At 39.3% G+C, this 18,599-nt stretch overlaps 1 protein-coding gene across 1 annotated transcript in view; it reads left to right on the top strand.

Annotated features, from left to right (window-relative positions):
• LOC124168945 (focadhesin) overlaps positions 1-18,599 on the top strand; it is a 39,072-nt gene that overhangs the window by 1,835 nt on the left and 18,638 nt on the right. Inside the window, exons 4-8 of the mRNA XM_046547362.1 lie at positions 224-427; positions 3,525-3,699; positions 5,144-5,429; positions 7,835-8,406; positions 13,321-13,532. Coding sequence (XP_046403318.1) covers positions 224-427; positions 3,525-3,699; positions 5,144-5,429; positions 7,835-8,406; positions 13,321-13,532 — 1,449 coding nt within the window. The remainder of the gene's footprint in view (positions 1-223; positions 428-3,524; positions 3,700-5,143; positions 5,430-7,834; positions 8,407-13,320; positions 13,533-18,599) is intronic.

Raw genomic sequence — 18,599 nt, 5'->3', positions numbered from 1 at the left:
AGTAATATGAACATCACTTTTATTTGATAATGCTGAAGAATCATTCACATAATCTCAATCTCTTCCTTTCTTTTATATTTTATTGTGATTTTTTGTTGGTTCTTACCTTTTTAATGCTGTTAATCTGTGTTAGCTGAATTATTTTTGTTAACTAATGGCTTTCCCCCTTGCTTCATGGTAACGATTTGATGGTATCATATTAATGAATGACATTCTTTTGCAGAAACTATGGAGGTGCCCTTGAAACTCTGTCTGGGCTTCTCATCCTTGATCTTAGGAGCCAAATAGCTAGTAAATCAGCATATTCATGCCCTTTTATGCTGATTGCACCTCAGCATCCACTAATAAGTGTCCTTAAGTTAGGGAGAGATTCGTGGCTGCATGTGCTGAATCAAATGCACTACATATGTTACCATCCAGATGATATGTAAGTAATGTTCAGATTGCATGATATTGCTTGAAATGATACTCCATAATATGTTGAAATATGTTATGCACCAAGGGTGATGTCATTTAGAGGATGACTCTGTCTTAAAGTTACATAATATTATTATTGTATTATGTATTTGTAATTTTTGCCATACTGTATACCGTGTATTGAAAATATATTTTTCACTGATTGCAAATGTCCATCGGTGCCAGAATTAGGTTTTTCATGGTTTATGCTATGGATCAGAAGTCCAAAGATACCAACCCAAGGGAAGGTACTTGCTGGTACATAGTTTAATTGCCAATTTCTTGGTTTTCTGTACTGTCTTTCTTTGCTTTCTTTTATGTAAGTTATTTCACTTGCAAAATTTGACAAAAATGTTTGGATTAGTTATTACAGTGAACAGGGGCGATGCAAATTGCTGGGAATCTTAACCCTCCTGTCTCTACTCATCAAAAACTGAACAAAACGAACATCCATGCCATGGATTATGACGTTTTGAAAAGTCAAAAAGGTCCTATTTATATACTCTCCTCTACATAGGCGGATTTAGGGAGGGGATTCAGACAGAGTACGCACGCTTGACAGAGTATGTACGCACCCTGACACTTAAAAAATAGTCAAAATTTTTTGTACATTATCATTAGTTCGTTTTGTTTTGTGTATTACGTAGCCTCAATCATTTACTTTCAGAATAGTAACTTTCATATTAAAATAAAGAGAATATTTCGTACAGTAATTGTTTTATCTTGTTTAGTATGAGAAGATTGTTATTGATTAAAAATACTTCTTCCAATTGTAGACACTCTATCTCAAATCATCAATCAGGGATGCAGTTAGGAGAAGGGGCCAACTGTGTCCAAGATGTAAAAAGGTGTAATGCTCACAACGTTATAATGAGTAATCAAAACCCTTGCCCTCTCAGTAACATGGCATTTTAATGTTTAGTTATTTTTCTGAGATAGATTTCCCCTCCGCAATCTGCCACCTTTAATCATGCAGATGTTATAGTCTCTGATAATTTTCTTTAATAATAATAAATCTACCGCGTGCTTGTACGCTCACGGTTAGATTACGGATCTGTTGTCTATTCGTTGGGATGCGACTCATACCTGAAGCCGCTATCAATGGTCCATCATGTTGGTCAGCGCCTGGTAACCGGGGCTTTCAGGACATCCCCAGTCCTGAGTCTATGTGCAGAAGCTGGAGAGCCACCCCTCGCTACTCGATGCAAGTTTTTAATGTGTGACTACGCTGCAAAAGTTCTTTCGATGAGAAATCACCCAGCGCTTAAAGTTATTTTCAAACCACAATTCTTAGACGTATATAATAGATGCCGGAGAGCCAGCAAACCGCTAGGTGTTCGGTTAAGAAGTTTTTTAGACGAATGTCCATTCAACGTCCCCGAAGTGTTCCCAGCTGGTACCTCCATGGGCGATGACGAGGCCTTTATGCGATACACACCTGCACCGACATCTTAAGAGTTCCACTTCAGCCGCAGAGTTCCAGCAGCTTTTTTACGGATTCCTTGCACTCCACCCAGAGCTAATTTCTGTGTACACGGACGGGTCGAAAACTGACTCGGCATGTGCATGCACCGTGGTTTCAAGCCACCACAGTGTAATAAAACTGAAGCTCAGCCCTCTGTCAGGTATTTTTACGGCTGAATTGGTAGCCTTACGGACGGATTATTTGCGTTACAGTGGATCCGACACGATGAGGTGTCCGCTGTCATATGCACTGACTCAATGAGCGCTCTCTAGTCCATTAACCGTTTTTCATCCCATTGTACAGGAAATCCATGCATCCCTAAGCTCCCTCCACATGAGGGGTGTAAAAATAATTTTTAAGTGGGTACCAGGGCATATGGGAATACGAGGAAATGAAAGAGCAGGCAGAGCGGCGAAAGAGGCCCTATCCGATTTAGAACCTGACACATTGCTGGTACCTGCCGAAGATCTCAAGGTAGCGTGGAAAAACGTCGTTCTAAACCAGTGGAAAGAACACTGGAGTTCCCAAACAAGGAACAAACTGTATAGCGTGAAACCTGACGTTTCAAGGTGGGCCTCATCTGTCAGGGGTACGCAGAGAGAGGAGGTTGTCATAACAAGACTGAGGATAGGACACTGTGCCATGACTCACTCTTATCTATTCACAGAAGAAAAAATCCCGCCTCAGTGTAATGTATGTGACTCCATTATCAGTGTAAAACATTTCTTGACAGAGTGTGATTTATACCGGGCATGGCAAAATAGAATGGACCTTGTCGGAGGATTAAAGGTCATGCTCCGTGACGACCCTGAGCAACTTAGCCAGGTAATTAATTTTTTGAAAGCAACTGGCCTCCTACACAAAGTTTAGCATAACTTCACGTACTTTTTAGCATACGATATGGTGTGGTGCAAAATGACCTCAGATGTCAACGCACCCTTTAAACAAGATTTCTACTACTACTGTCATTGTAAATCACTTCATCACAATGAGAAGATTGTTTTGAGTCAGCCCTTCTGTCCGCTAACTTTTTCATGTTTGCATATTTCTTCTCTTGAACATTGCAGAGAAACTAGGCCTTCGTGTGCCTTTCTTCCCATCCACTTGCCCTTCCAAGTATGTCTTCATCAGGCCATCATGCCTCGTTATGTGGCCAATTAAGTCCTGTCTTCTTCCTGACAGAAAAATGAATTATTTTGTTCGGATGACTCCTGATATCATTACAATTTTTATTTTCTTTGTTTACATTTTGTTCTTGTTTAGGTTTTCTGGCTTTTTGGGTGCCGTATAACATTTTACCCGTATGACTCGAGTACCAGGGAGTACTACCAGTATACTGTAAAATGCACATTCACATCCATAGCTAATGGCAAAATAATACGAGTTTGTCTTGACTTAACAAGCAGTAATGTGGTCGACATTGATTGTGGTACATATATCTCCTTACATATAACTGGTCAAATAAAAGGAATTTTATGAAAATTGGTGCGAAATGGAACCTTTTATTTTAAATTATTTTCATTTTGTTTTCAATTACTTCTTACCTGCACATTTTAAAGTGGAGCAAATATTCTTATCTTATTTTTACCTTATTATTTTTCAGTGTACAGAAGCACAGTCTTGAAATTCTGAGGCCAGTGTTCCTCTTCATTTTATGTAGTCCCAAATTGTATAACTACAGCAAAAGGCAAACTTGGTCTCTCATATTAAACGTGTGCTGTGAAAGAGGTTGGGATAAAGGTTTAGAACTTCTTCTCTTAGGCGTATCGTGGCAGCAGGTAAGAAGTATTACATACATCTTATTCTAGTTGGGTGCAATATACGAGGCTTGTCCGTAAAATAAGTTCCACGAGCTGCCGCTGGCACTAGGATCGTTTCTATGCGTGGCCAGGCAACAAAGGCAGGTTGTTTGGTTCCCCCACTCCAATCCCTCACCAAGCCAGCGTCACTGCGACATTTAGTCTTGACTCATCAGCCGTCAGCGATGGAGCTTCCCCTTGCGTCTCCCGCCAGCTGCGAGTTGCGGTCTGTTATTCGTTTCCTGGCCGCTAAGAAGAAATCGGCAAAGGAAATTCACGAAGAGCTTTGTCAAGTGTATGGAGAAGAGTGTATGAGCTCCGGGATGGTGCACAGATGGGTCAGGGACTTTAAAAATGGCCGAACAGACGTCCACGATGAAACCCACGCAGGGCGGCCATCGGTTTCCGACGAAACAATTGCCAAAGTCGAAGCGGCTATGCTTGAAAATGACAGATTACAGTTTGGGAGCTGTGCAAAAAGATTCCGGAGGTCAGCAAAACCGCAATTGACAAGATTTTGACTGAACATTTAGGCTAGTCAAAGGTCTGCGCAAGATGGGTACCAAAAATGCTGACTGCAGACCACCAGCGGCAGCGGGTTGAAGCGGCCCAAGAATTTCTCGTTTTTCACAGAACAATGGAAGAGGCATTTTTGGACACTATTGTTACTGGTGACGAGACCTGGGTACACTACACCACACCGGAAACAAAGGAGCAATCGAAGCAGTGGAAGCACCCTTCTTTGCCCAGAGCAAAGAAGTTCAAACAAGTCCTGTCTGCCGGGAAAATAATGGCTTGCGTTTTTTGGGATCGAACGGGCATATTGTCGTGCGAGTTTATGCCTCGCGGGACAGCAATCAATGCTGACCGGTACTGTGAGACCTTGAAAAATCTTAGACGTGCAATTCAGAACAAGAGAAGAGGAATGCTGACAAAAGGAGTGCGTTTTCACCATGATAACGCCTGACCGCACACCGCCAATCGAACCACAGCCCTCATCGAAAGATTTGGATGGGAAATGTTGTCTCACCCACCCTTCAGCCCAGACTTAGCACCAAGTGAATTCCATCTCTTCCCCGAGTTGAAGAAAAACCTTGGCGGAACCCAATTCCAGACAGATGAAGAGGTGCAAAACGCGGTTGTTAGTTTTCTACACGGACAGGCGGCAGAGTTCTATGACTCTGGTTTGAAGAAGTGGGTGCCTCGAATGCAGAAGTGCATAGAACGCAACGTCGATTATGCAGAAAAATAAAAGAAAGACTGAACTTTCCAAAAATGTACTTTTCTTTGCAATTAAACCAGTTTTTTGATGTGAAAAAAATTCGTGGAACTTATTTTACGGACACGCCTCGTATGTGCATGTATGTAATATATTTTTATGCAAGCTCAATGGGAATAATTCTCTCTCCTATTTTTTTTGCAGACAGAAAATGACACACTTGCTCTTCTTGAATACAGCTGCATGCTTTGTGAGTTAGTTGATGTGGCTCTGATTTCCAACCAATTGCCTCTAGCTGCCACCGTTGCTCCGTATTTGATATCTGTGTCTCAGCAGTTATTTGAAAGAGGAATGGATCCTCGGATGTGTATCAGCTGTGTGAGGAAAGTGCTTGCGTCAACCCAAGACACCTGTAGTCAAATAGCAATTTTGGTGTCAGAAGCTATCGGGAAATGCCCTTCATTATATTTAAACGACTACATCTTGCTTTGTAAGTATTTAATATTTTTTTCTTGTTGACATTGGAGCACAGAAAGCTGATCTAATTGTAAGTCTCTAGACATTCCCTACATCTACATCTGCAAATTACCCAGCTAGCCACCTAAAAAGGCGTGTGGCAGGGGGTGTTAGGACACTAGCGGTTTACATACAAAAATCAAATGCTCAAACTAAATTAGGATGAGCATTTATCAAAGTCGTTTATGGTTTGGGGGGAAAACGAATTTCCATAAAATGATGAATGATGAACGAATTCCCTAATGCTCATTTGTGATGCAGTCTTATGGTATAAACATAATAGCAGATTTTTGAAGAGCTTAAATTCCAGGGTCAAGTTTGACAAGTGAGCATGAGCGCTACAAGGGTTGAGATTTTTTGGGTTGGCTAGAGTGTTGGCTTCCCACCTCAAGGACCCAGGTTCAATTCCTAGTGGTGCCAGAGAATTTTCCAATACTTCCTGATCTCTGGTTGATTGCTTTGTGGGAGGCACTTCAAGTATTGCACTCCATCTGTTCAGTACAATGGGGCATAAAACCATGGTTCCATTGGCACCTTTGGTTTAGATCTAGTTAATGCCAGCACTGAGTTTCTCTGCACTCTCCATCCCTGAGTACCCTTCCTTGTGGTAAAAATTACCTACACTGTGTGCTGCCTCCTCTAATTATCTTCCTACTGTGATGACTGCATATCATGTATCAAAAGGCTATCAGCTACAAAATATTGGAAAAAATGGCTTATCTTGCCTATGGCATGTATAAATAGGCCCAAAAAGTTTTAAAGTATAATTTTCCTGCAGAAAGAGAGAAAGGTAAAGAGTTTGATCACACTAGGTTACCAGCTTGGCTTCCAAGTGGTGCATTTGTAGGGTAACAGCACCTCACTGTCTGACTGCTAAAGCTGTGCACCTATGACACATCTAATTTTAACTTTACTTTTTATAAAGTGTCATGACTTAAAAGCACTACAATTTGATTTTTTGAAAAGCTGTGCAACCTGCTAACCTGTTTAGATGACTGCTGGAAATTGGTGCAGTATCCTTCCATGAGATGGGTCAGAGATAAGCTCTCTCTGCTCTGTTGTGTAGACTATATTTATTGAGTAGAAAGCTTTAATTAGGTACTTGATGCATAGTATTTTGAAAATAATTTTTCATTCTTCCAATTGTTGTGTATGAGATGGATAAGGCTGCAAATCATGGTTAAATGCATGAATTTTAATATTATATATTTGAGTCATCATTCATCATTAGCACTATGTAGTTTGGTATGTATGAATTTAATTTCGTGACACCTTCAGGTACATAAGGTGTGATCAAAAAAAGACCAGACTGATTTTATTCTGCGTAAACCGTTCAACGGATCAATCCGAATCAAAGTGTGCCATATTGCGACACATCTGACAACTAAAACAAGAGGTGTTGCATTTGTTTACGTTTATTCGTTTCTTAGCAGCAGTGGTACGACTCTTAACCTGTTCGTCGCTCCGTGCAACTGTGGCAATGATGGCACAGTGTGTGTGCGTGAAATTTTGTTTCAAACTTGGAAAAAGTGCTACTGAGACATTTGGAATGATTCATTAAGGCTTTGTTAATGAAGCTATGAGTCGAAGCAAGTGTTTTGAGAGGTACAGACGTGTTAAATCGGTCAGAACCTCGACAGAGGAAGATTTGCGAACTTCGTGGCCTTCCACTTCGGCAGACCCCAAATGTATTAAATTGGTGAACGATGTGGTGCGGGAAAATCGCTGTTTAAATGTTAGGGAGATAGCCGAAGAAGTGAATATTAGTTTTGGATACTGTCAGACAATTTTAATAGGCATTTTGGGCATGACGCGTATCGCATCAAAATTCGTCCCTCATGATGGCGTTTCCACCACGATAACGTGCCAGTTCACACGCTGATCGTGACAGAGTTTTTCGCCAAAATCAGAACTTCTGTGATCCTGCAGCCAACCTACTCTCCAGATGTGGCTCCAGTACTCTTCTTTTTGTTTCCATAGTTAAAATCAACCTTGAAAGGGCACCAATTCAACTCTATTGTGGACATTAAAACTAATCATACGGCGGACCTGAAGAGGGTCCCTAAGGCAGCTTACCCGGCAGGGTTCGTGAGCTGGAAGAAACGTTGGCAAAGGTGTATCGTGAGCCAAGGCATGTACTTTGAGGGTGACAAGTTCGATTAAGCTGTATCCGTCAAAATAAAGTAGTCATAAAATCAGTCTGGTCTTTTTTTTATCACACTTTGTACGTATAAGGGTTTTTAGTTAAAGTTCTTGGGTTGACTCCACCAAAACTCTCATCTAACACTACAAATTTTGATGTAAAGGATAGATTTAGATGAAGATGCTCTACTGCATACCTATTTGTGTTCAAGCTCATATTTTCCTTTTTACTTCCAGGCTGTGACATTGTAAGGACACGAGCTTGCAATCTCCTCTCTGCAAAAATGATCCTTGCTTCCCTTCTGCAATGGCTTGCTTTTCCAAATGCTCTCACGATGGCCGCAACAGTGTCTGCTAAAGATTTGGTGAACACATTAAGGTGTGCTGATGGATCAGAATGGAAGTGTACCCATAACGCTCAATCTTTGGCTTTGAATCCTACAGCTCTCACCCTCAGAGCTGCAGATTCACAGAAGGTTGACTTTGCTTATATACTGAGCGAAGCAGGAAATGCCTGGAAGAGTCAACCAGCTATTTTGAAAGAATGGTTGCAAACTGTGAAAAGCCATGCACCTTCACATATTCTAGTCAGACTTCATTTGGCAATAGCAGCTGTCTTTCTGGAAGGTGGTTTTGGGTGTGAAGATGCTGAGCAGGCAAGCTGTGAGCTGCTTCTACGTCTGGTGGAGAAAAATGCTGAATTTGGCAGAAGTGTTCTCACGCTGTTACTTTACAAGCTTGCGAGAGAAAAGAAGCCGCAGTCACAGCTTAAGCTCCTGCATTGCATGCCTGCGATGGCTATTCAGAAGGTTTGTGACATTTTTCCTAAGATGAGTTGGTTTCACTTTTTCATTGGTTCTGATTCTGGTTTGGTTCTTGCCATCAGTTCTTGTTTCTGGTTCTCATCAAGAGTTTCATTTTATTAGCCAACTTTTCAAAAGCTATTGATTTTTGTTAATGTATCATGAAAAATGCGTAAAATAATAGGTACCGATATCAAGTTGTATATAGGTGGTTATATCCATAACATCACTATCAAAAATATGTTATGTAAAATAATCTCATTCACCAAATTTCCTTAATTCTATATTGTGATAGAGTAAAAAATATATAGAGACTCATTTTTTTCCATTTCTGGATTCGTTTCCTACTTCTTAAGCTATTTGCGGCAAAAAATCAATGTACTTGACCCTTTGTGATTAACTTGATGATGCCTCGAACTTTAGCCAAGTGGCTCACCACTTCTCCATTGCTTCTCAGCTTCACGTGTCAGTCTCACATAATTATTCTTTTTTACACTCTTGTGAGCAAATAGGTACATCCATAAATGAACCTAACTCCTTGAATGAGTAATTGAGCCAGGACTATAATGACATCACCAACTCATGAATAGTGAGCAACAACTTTCCCTTTTTTCATTTTAAAACTAGAATAGAATGGCTAATAGGGAAGTACACTAGTGTTTCAAATGCACCAAACACATTTTTTAAATTAGAGTTCAGAATAACATAATGTCGTAAAACCACAGTGTAAATCCTAATAGTGAATACTTGATTCGAGATGACCGTCCGAAATATGGAAAAATTCAAAGGCCGCTAAAACGGGTGTCCATGTTGAATATTGGCCGTGACGTCACAAGGCAGTAGCAGAAGGCAGCTTCTACGCCGTTCAGTTCTACCACTATTATTGCATAGAAAAATTACAGAATTTGAGGGTATCCGTTTTTTGCTGTCATAAAATATCTTCAGAATATATATGTGGCTGCTTCTCTTTTGAGTAAATTACTTCATCATTGCGTAATATATTAATATTCATTTATGTGTCAACTCCAAGTTTGGAAAGAGTAGTACGAATGGCACATTGAATCTTTAATAAATAGGTAATGGTATTTATTTTCGCTGGGTATATTTTGGCACAATGCCGTTTATCATGCCAAAACTTTTTTTGTAAGAACCGAGTCAAACTAATAAACCTATTTAAGACGTTTGCTGCAAGACTTATTCGTTGCGTATGTATTCACGCCAGCCGGAACGTTCGCCCTTCACAACTAGAATCATGGGATGTTAGCCTTATTTCTGTGCTGGCTGGTTGTTGCAATGGTTCGTTGTCCAGGATGGGTTCAAGAAAGATAATCTTGGTTGGGAGAAGGAAAATTCCAACGATTTATAAATGGTATAGGTACCAAACTTTGATGTATTTATGGTCACTGATTTTTTTAAAAAGGAGCACAGTTTCAACGCTCCATAGAAATGCGAGACGTTAAGGCTAACAAGGGGAGACCTCGTACCTTGCTCCATCTTTTTCAATTAGGGCCTCAGTTAGGCTGTAATTAATTAATTTTCATGCGTTACTTTTCACAAGCCATATATATAAATTTAAAATATCCCTCGTCACGTAATGGGTCGGATGGGGTAGTGGTAGCGTGTACGAATTCCCACCCTAAAGACCAGGGTTTAAGACTATGTCATGGCATCATTTTTTGTTTTCTTCATTGTGATCATACGGCGTCAAGTTTATCATTAATTATAATTGCAGCAATCATTGACATAAGGCATTTTTTAAAATCATCATAATGGCCTTTAGGTATTTTAGCAGTGTCATTACAAACGCAGAGCTACGATGACTACAAGGATTGGTGTGCGCTAAAATGTTAATTTTTTCTTTGCTTATACTGACCAACTTCCACATTAAAAATGAAAACCACTCTTGCAAGAGCACATGCCATTAAAAGCTCGCGGAAAGCAATAATATGTGTACATACATAATTAATAAGAACACAAAGTGAATATAAAACGCCATATATCTCGAACACTTGTAATTCACATTACTCCAAAGGGAGTTTACTTACTCAGTACCTACCAGTTTACCTCAGAAGCAGTGCTAAAAGAACCATTCCGAAATATTATTTCACCTAACAAATAGGATGAAATAAAAGTTGATAACCCTGGACCGGACGCGCTGGCGTATAAAATACGTCAATCTTTGAAAACCAAGGATTTCAACATTGTACGTACATTCTGGGCTAGAATGGTCTCGTGTATTCCTACAATGTACTTTGACTGCCTATATTGCGAGTTTTCAAAGTTCGAGGTATTGTAGCTAATTGTTTAGATCAGCAAGATGAACCCGTCACCAGTGGAGTACAAATAGGGTGGTTTCCTATTATTTTTTTATTGCCTAAATCGAAAGATTATTACTCCTGGAGTACGTATTTCACGCTTTTAGATTTTTAAATGACGATATCTATTTTTCGCGATCAAATGAAAAGTGAAAAATTTCAAGCGCGCGAAAACGCGACGCGTAAGTAGGAATGAAGGGAAAAAGTCCGTGCGACGCATTTCTGGTTCCCCCTCCCGCCTGGTAGGTGACCTTGATCGAGGCTCTGAGCGCTGATAGGACGCAGGATGCTAACGGGTAGCTGAGTACCTTCCTGTCTGGTAGCGCATGGCTTAAAAAAGGTTTATTAATACCTTATCAAGCGAAGAAAACTTTCCGACCTTAGCCAGTTTTAATATGTGATTATTAAGACATGTTTCCCTGAGCTCTGTGCCACATGCATGCATTGGTAGCCTCTGACGATGCATAACTCCTATCCTCTCGTGTAGAAACTAGGTCCCTGTGACGTCACGTGGAGTGGAATCGCATGGGCGCCAATCTGGCCTTTTTCAAATGAGGTTAAAATTTGACCCTTGCCATTCGTCTAAACCGGTATTTCAAAAACCAAATAATTTGTGTATTATGAATACACTAATGGTGGGTAACGAATCGCCATCAATGCCTTTTGTTTTCTTTGATGAAGGAAACTACCCTATTACGCCGCGCGACCTGCTGTGTACCTTTATATCTGTATCACCTATAAATGTACTAATTTCAACAAATAAAGATTAACTTTAGCAAAAATCGTTTGTTATCATATACGCACATATCATGGGCAAAGTACGCATTTTGCCCGGTCGTGTAAAATAACAGTCGCGCCACAATTCTTTAACCAAACTACTTTCAATTTATAAATTACGTAAGTCTACGCGGAAGATGCTATATTTTGACTTAACACACTTTCTGATGTGACTGAGGTACCTACTAAGTAAATTATTATAATATAAATATCAATTTGATCTTACAATACCTTCAAATGAACTTCAAAACAGAATATCATGGATAGGTAAGAGTCAGGAGCAGTCTTGAACCATTTATTCCGTACAGATTGTGCTTAAGGCACGGGAATGAATATCTTCTCCAGGCTTTTGTTTCGACGTCGAGATGAAATTTGGAACAAAAAATCATTTATAATTCTATTTTGAATTCATGTTTTCGGTACTAGACGACATTTTTAGGAAGCAAACTCCACCGATTCCCGGAAACTCTCGCCGCGCTAAAGAAGGCGACGTAATACAGCGATACGCCACTGGTGACTACTGCCTTGTGACGACACATCTCAATCAAGATGGAGGCACTGTGTTTCAGCGCAACATGAAATTTTCCGACTTTCAAAACGTTTTAAAGTGCATACCCCAGATGCAGGAAATAAAAGTGACTATACTAATGTTTCTTTTTTAGGCTAAACTTTCAAATTCAGCAATTAAAAAAAATTAGTGCACTTCCCTATTGGGGATGACTTTTCTTTGTTGTAGCTCGTATTTTCATTCCATGTACTGAATTGCAATTTGTTTTGAGTCTTTATGAATGACCACATTATGCTCAGGAATATGTATTTTTTGAAAAATCACACTGCACAGATTATCTGGAACCGATTCTTTTGGGCTTTGCTCAAGAATAATTAGACCTGGGAAGGGAAGAAACAAATCAAAGTATATATAATGATGGAGCGGGGTTTAATTAGTATTGAAATATTGTTTCGCTCTTTTCCTGAATATATTAGCTTGAATGTTTTTTTTTTCATAGTGGATAAGGTTCTCCCTTACCCCTATTAATTTCTTGCGCTAATGCTGCCTCTCTCATCCTATTCCTAGCTTGATACATATTTGTTTTCATTTCACTCATGCTTATTTTTCATAATACAGTAAAACCTCTTTACATCGTAATGGAGGGGACCAAAATTTGGGCAATTTGATGTATGGAGGTTCATTATAGAGAGGTTTTTTTGATATGCACTATTTTTATATAAACTTTGGAAATGAATGTACTACTCTCTTTTAAATCATTATAAATATGTGTTTGAAAAAATATGCATGCAACATATATTTATTATTTAATCATAACAGAAAGTGAGCACTGTCGCATGATTTTTACCATGATTCTAGAGAAAACAATGTGATCTCTCTTAATTCAATAGTCACTTAAAATGATTAGGATAGTTGGATACCTTTTTTCTTATTTACTGTTAAGTATACTCTCATATGGAACAAAATGGGCTTAACTAATGGTTAACATGAAAATTACCGCATATTAAAGGTGTATAAGAAAAAAAGGGTGAAACTTTTATAGCTGAAAATGTAAATGAAAAAAAATTCCATGTACATAATCGCGGCTGCATTAATGGTCTCTAGTTGTCTCGGTACGATTTTGGGAGGTAGTTAGGCTGTCTCCGGGATGTCTCCTTGGTATGATAAGTGGAGGTTTTATGATATAAAGAGGTTCACTACAAAGAGGTTTGTCTATAAATTTACATGTAAATCTGTTGGGACCTTGGGGGTGGTATGAAGTATGGAGGTTTATGATGTAAAGAGGTTCACTACATAGAGGTTTTACTGTACTTATTGCAGGAAAACGTGCCGGTTGTCATCAGCACATTGGAGTCTCTGAAGAGCAAGAGAAATTTGAGGCCATTACTTCTGGATCTATATGTTCAGTTATGGAAGGTGGAGTCCAGATGTTATCCTTATCTCCATAAACTGATGCTGGATGAACCCAAGGATACTGATTGGGAGTGGGAATTAGCCAAAGCCACAGTCATGAAAGAAGTCTGCCTTCTGAGGTTGGCAATTAGATCATTATTTCAAAAATTAACATGTGAATAAGACTTTGCACTTACTATATGGAATTTTTATGATTTTGGGAAAGCACAGCTTCATTTATATGACCTTACAATGTGCACTTTTCCTGCATTTGAAGTCTGTTAGCTGCTGTAGAATGAGTACGATAAGTTTGCTTGAAGGGTAGTCTATAGAAAACAGCTTGTGCTGATTAGTGATTGCTTTATTAGTTTAATTTCTTTTGATGCATTGGTTGAACTGGGATGATTTGGGATAGACCGTCTTGGCCATTAGGGATGATCAATAACTTATTTTGCTGGGAAGATCTTGGACAGACCAACCAGACGCTAAGGAATGATCAAGAACTAAATTGGGTTGTTTGCCGAAAATTAACTGGGTAAAATCAATCTTGGATACTTCGTCTCACTTGTTATGAAATATAAGTTTCTAGAGAATATATTGGTGGAATTCTGTGAGGCATTTTATTTCATGCAACTCGAGCAAGTTTTCAGAGGCAGTGAAATATTGTATCTATCAGAAGAGAAAGTCCATTGTAAAATTCTTGGATCCTTAGATCAACCCACATTTTTTCTGAATTTTTTAGATTCATGTTAAGGCTACTTGAGTGCCCAATGATGGTTTGTACATTTATTATTGGAAATTTCTGGGCTTATAATTTATATTTCGAATGTTGGAAAGAAAGGTGGTCTGATAAAAGTCTTATAAGGCAATTGCCAGAAAAAATTGGAGGGGGGAATTCGATTGAGAGGGAGGGTGCAGTTGGGAAGAGGGGGTTAGTTTGAAAGGTTTACACTTAAGAATGAATCTCCCAAAAGATGTTGGTGGGCAGAAGATGGTGTTAAACTATGTACTTGAACCCACCAGCCTTCCATTTAAATGAAGTGAAAATGCTGTCAAAAGCAAATCATTTTACTAAGTTTACATTGAAGAACTATCGCCATTTTGTACATACATATATAGAAGCTACAAAATAAGCAATTCAAGAGACAGTATTTTTATTAACAAGTAGAGATATTTCATAATTCACACTAAGAGTACAATCTGTTAATATTCGGGTGAAATTTATACCAAACCCGGGGTGGTCTGGCCAGATCGGCAGGGCTCCGTGCTTTGGAGGCCAATTGTGATGCGCACATGAAAGGTGCAACAAAAAAAGACTTGGATTTCTTGAACCAAAGATTTTCTTCAATTATAAAATTCTACATATTCATTAGCTCTTCATTTACAACATACTAAGTGTAAAAATACTTTACAAAAAAATAAATACCTAATATAATGTTGTCAGAAGATAAAATAGAACTTGGCACTTTTTTGAAAGGGTTACATGCATATTTGAAAAGTTCATTTTAGAGGTTTTATTTTTAGATTACAGCGTAATTTAAAGGAACAAATTCACTAAAAAGATTGTAGAACCGTAACACATTATCATAGTTTATAATCTGTGAAATTCTCACTTTTCATAGTATTTTTTCTTTACTTTTATCAAGTTTTTAAGAGCCAGTATAAAATTAAAACCTTTTTCCAGGCATGCAATTTCTTAAAATTTTCCGGGAAGGACCCCTGAGTTCCCTCGGGTAGCAAAGCCCCATCATGAGCTTCAGCCAAGGGCACCCAATCATCCCAGACCTCCCCTGTACCAAACTATGAATACAGTAAAACTTCGATTTTACGCACTTTGATTTTACATCAAGTCTCGTTTTTACGCAGCGACACTCAAGTCCGGCCGGAAAGCATAGGGAATTGCAATGGTGAAACTTCGATTTTACATCTTTTCTTGATTTTACGCAGTTTTTCTATTTTGCGCAGCGTAACCCCAGCCCCAAAGAGGCCGCTAATCTTGATTTTACGCAGTTGTCTTTCGACTTTTTTTTGAAAATCCCGACTGGAGCAAGTTGAAGTTAGGTTATTTATTCGTCTCAATGAGTTGCAAAAAGGAATACAGGAACGGTGGAAATGACGTCGTGCTGTTGTGCGCGAAACTAAAAATATCGCGAATCTAATTATTGTTCCCCCTGCGCCCTCTCAGTAATATTTCAGGCTCCCTTACGAACGTGAATATCACTCTTAGTTCAAATTTGCCGTAGAAGGATATCGAAACCTAAAACATACGGCAATCGCCGTGTATGCGTAACTACCACTGATTAAGACAGATGATCGCCGGAGATATTAACATTATCACCTTTCGTTTATTATAATATTTATTGTAATTGAAGAAGATGGTCGTTAATCCGGAATTATGAACTACGGAATATCTATCCCTAACGGAAGGTTTTCTAGAATTTTGCCAACGCTATGTTTTCCGTCGCCCCGGCGAAATATAAGGGCGAAAAGACCCGTTTATAATCCTCCAGCGCCAAAATTTTGGCTTCCAAGGTGATCCAAAAAAGACAGTCGTACCTCTAGTATGGACGTAAGTCGATGGTGATTCAACACGATGGTAAAAGCGGCATGCGTTGTCTCATTTCGCGGACTAACCCCACATCTGCGGGACGAATGGAGGCGAGGAAAAGTTGCTTGCACGGCGCGCTTATCAGAACTGACTCAACCTGTATCTCATTGTCAGTGGGTTTAAATGAAACATGGTCGGAACTTGAATAGCTATTAGCTTAACTCCGCTAGGTAGCATGCGTTTATTTTTAACGGAACGGGAGTTAATGCCCTCGGAGAACAACTCGCGTCGTCAATCGTCATGTAATCATTGAAGTCAAATTCAAGACGTGAATGATAAGGCTGTCCCTTTAAACTCAGGAGTGTCTTAGCACCATTAAATTGAAATACAAAAAGTGTCCGTTGTTGTTATCAGATATGGGGAAGCAAAATATTACGTGAAGACGAGTCACACGGCTTGTGAGTCGAAGGTCCCGGCGCTGAATTCGCGGAAGAATGCCGACAGAGATGCTATTCCCGGTAGATTCAATCTACTAATGCTAAATGTCATGGGTAAATGCTATTAAAAACTGATCTAAACACCGGAAAAATATGAATTTACGAATATCCCGGGTCCTGCGTGCTCCGTATTATCTATGGTATGCTATTTGGAAGGAGGTAACCGACCGCTGGGATCGTTAGCGCCATGAAGTAAGGGCTGGGCCTTTTTTTAAGTGAGCTATTTAAATAACCGCGCAACTGCCGTCATGCCGCCAGTGATGAATAAAAAATGATTAATATTCCGGAATAATTTTCCCTCTTTATAATTTTTACAGATTAAAATAGCATTTCCCCATGAAATTTAGCATTAGTATATTGAATCTACCGGGAATAGCATCTCTCTCGGCATTCTTCCGCGAATTCAGCGCCGGGACCTTCGACTCACAAGCCGTGTGACTCATCTTCACGTAATATTTTGCTTCCCCATATCTGATAATAACACCGGACACTTTTTGTATTTCAATTTAATGGTGCTAAGACATTCCTGAGTTTAAAGGGACAGCCTTATCATTCACATCTTCAATTTGACTTCAATTATTACATGACGATTGACGACGCGAGTTATTCTCCGAGGGCATTAAAGCGTTCTGAAAATAATGAGCAATTGTTATCCTGAAAACTATACTCCTCCTCAATACCAACTCTTGATTTTACACACTTTGAATTTACACAGTGCCCATATTTCGGTCCCTCCAACTGCATAAAATCAAAGTTTTACTGTATTTTATTGCACCATAAAAATTAGTTGAATTTTATACACCAATAGAAAATGTCTCGATCTATATAAAATAACAAAATATCGCATTTACTCGTGTAAGCCTTGTCCCATGTACACCGTGCACCCCCATTTTTGTGCCGGCTCGTGAGGAAAAAAAAACTTCCAAGCGCTTTTTTGGGTACAGTCTAATATAGGAACTCGTGCTTCGTTGATAAATTGATAAATTTACCTTTCCATGATTAATAAGGTTAAGTAATGCAGGAAATGTAATTCCTGCGAAGGTTTCCTAGTTTCAATGCTAAACTCTGGAGAAATGAATGATAAGAATTTGAGGGTAAATGGAACGCGGCTTACATTAAAATTTGGAGGATTCGTATAAGCGGTGCACCCTTACTTATTCAGTGGCATTTCCGGAAAAAAGGTGCGCAGCTTCTACGGGTAAATACAGTAAAATTGTAAAATTCTGGCGTAGGTTTCCGCGGCGTTGCTCATGGTCAGTGCTGATTTTCGGATTCCTCAGCCGCGTTGGTTGTTTTTGGATGACAACTCCCGAAACTGTTGTCATCCAAAAACAACCAACGCGGCTGAGGAACCCAAAAATCAGCACTGACAGTAAAATAGGGAAATTGCATACTTTTTATAAACAGTATGCTGAAATACTACAGTAAACACTTAGTACCGCAAGATACTTTTTTCCGCTAAAATTTCAGTTTATACACTAGAAAATGACTCCCAAAAGTCACCCGAGTTTCGCGGGCTAAAAAATACCGCCCCCACTAATCTTATGCCGTGACGTCATAGTTCAGTAGGAGTCCAAGATCCAAGCCCAGTACTGCAGGTTTGGAAGAGCCGCGTTGCGTTTAAAGGAGAACATGGCTGAAATAAGGAAAAATTACAAAATGTGCATTGTTCCTCTGTGCAATAACACCCCAGAAAAAATTTTCGCCTCCATTCCCACGGAGGAAATTAGAAAAAAAGCCTCGATGCATGCCGTCTGTCGGGATGAGCGTTACGGAAAAATAAGAGTATAATAAACGGAATGATAAACCCATGTGCTATGTGAGCGAAGATAACTTTAATATAAATAATATTTCCATATTTCATTGACTGAATGATTTGAAACTGAGATTTTTCGATAATTCGGCCGCCGTAGAATAAAAACTCAACTTCTCAACAAAAATCGAGATAGGTGTTTCTCGATGGTTACGATGGACTCAAATTATTTATGGCTGTTGTTCAATTTCAGTTACGGAAGGACATAGGAAATTCCATGATGTTTAAAATCAAGGGAGGAAATATGAAAATATAGAGCAACGTTGATCCTCATGCATTCGAGTGCCAGCCAAGAAGACTTAAATCAACCACCAGATATTCTAACACTACCCCGTGTGTGTGTAACGGC

Source organism: Ischnura elegans, chromosome 12, assembly GCF_921293095.1.
Source record: "Ischnura elegans chromosome 12, ioIscEleg1.1, whole genome shotgun sequence".
Classification (NCBI taxonomy): domain Eukaryota; kingdom Metazoa; phylum Arthropoda; class Insecta; order Odonata; family Coenagrionidae; genus Ischnura; species Ischnura elegans.
Note: the sequence above shows the minus strand (reverse complement) of the source record. Positions and strands in the feature narration are given on the sequence as shown.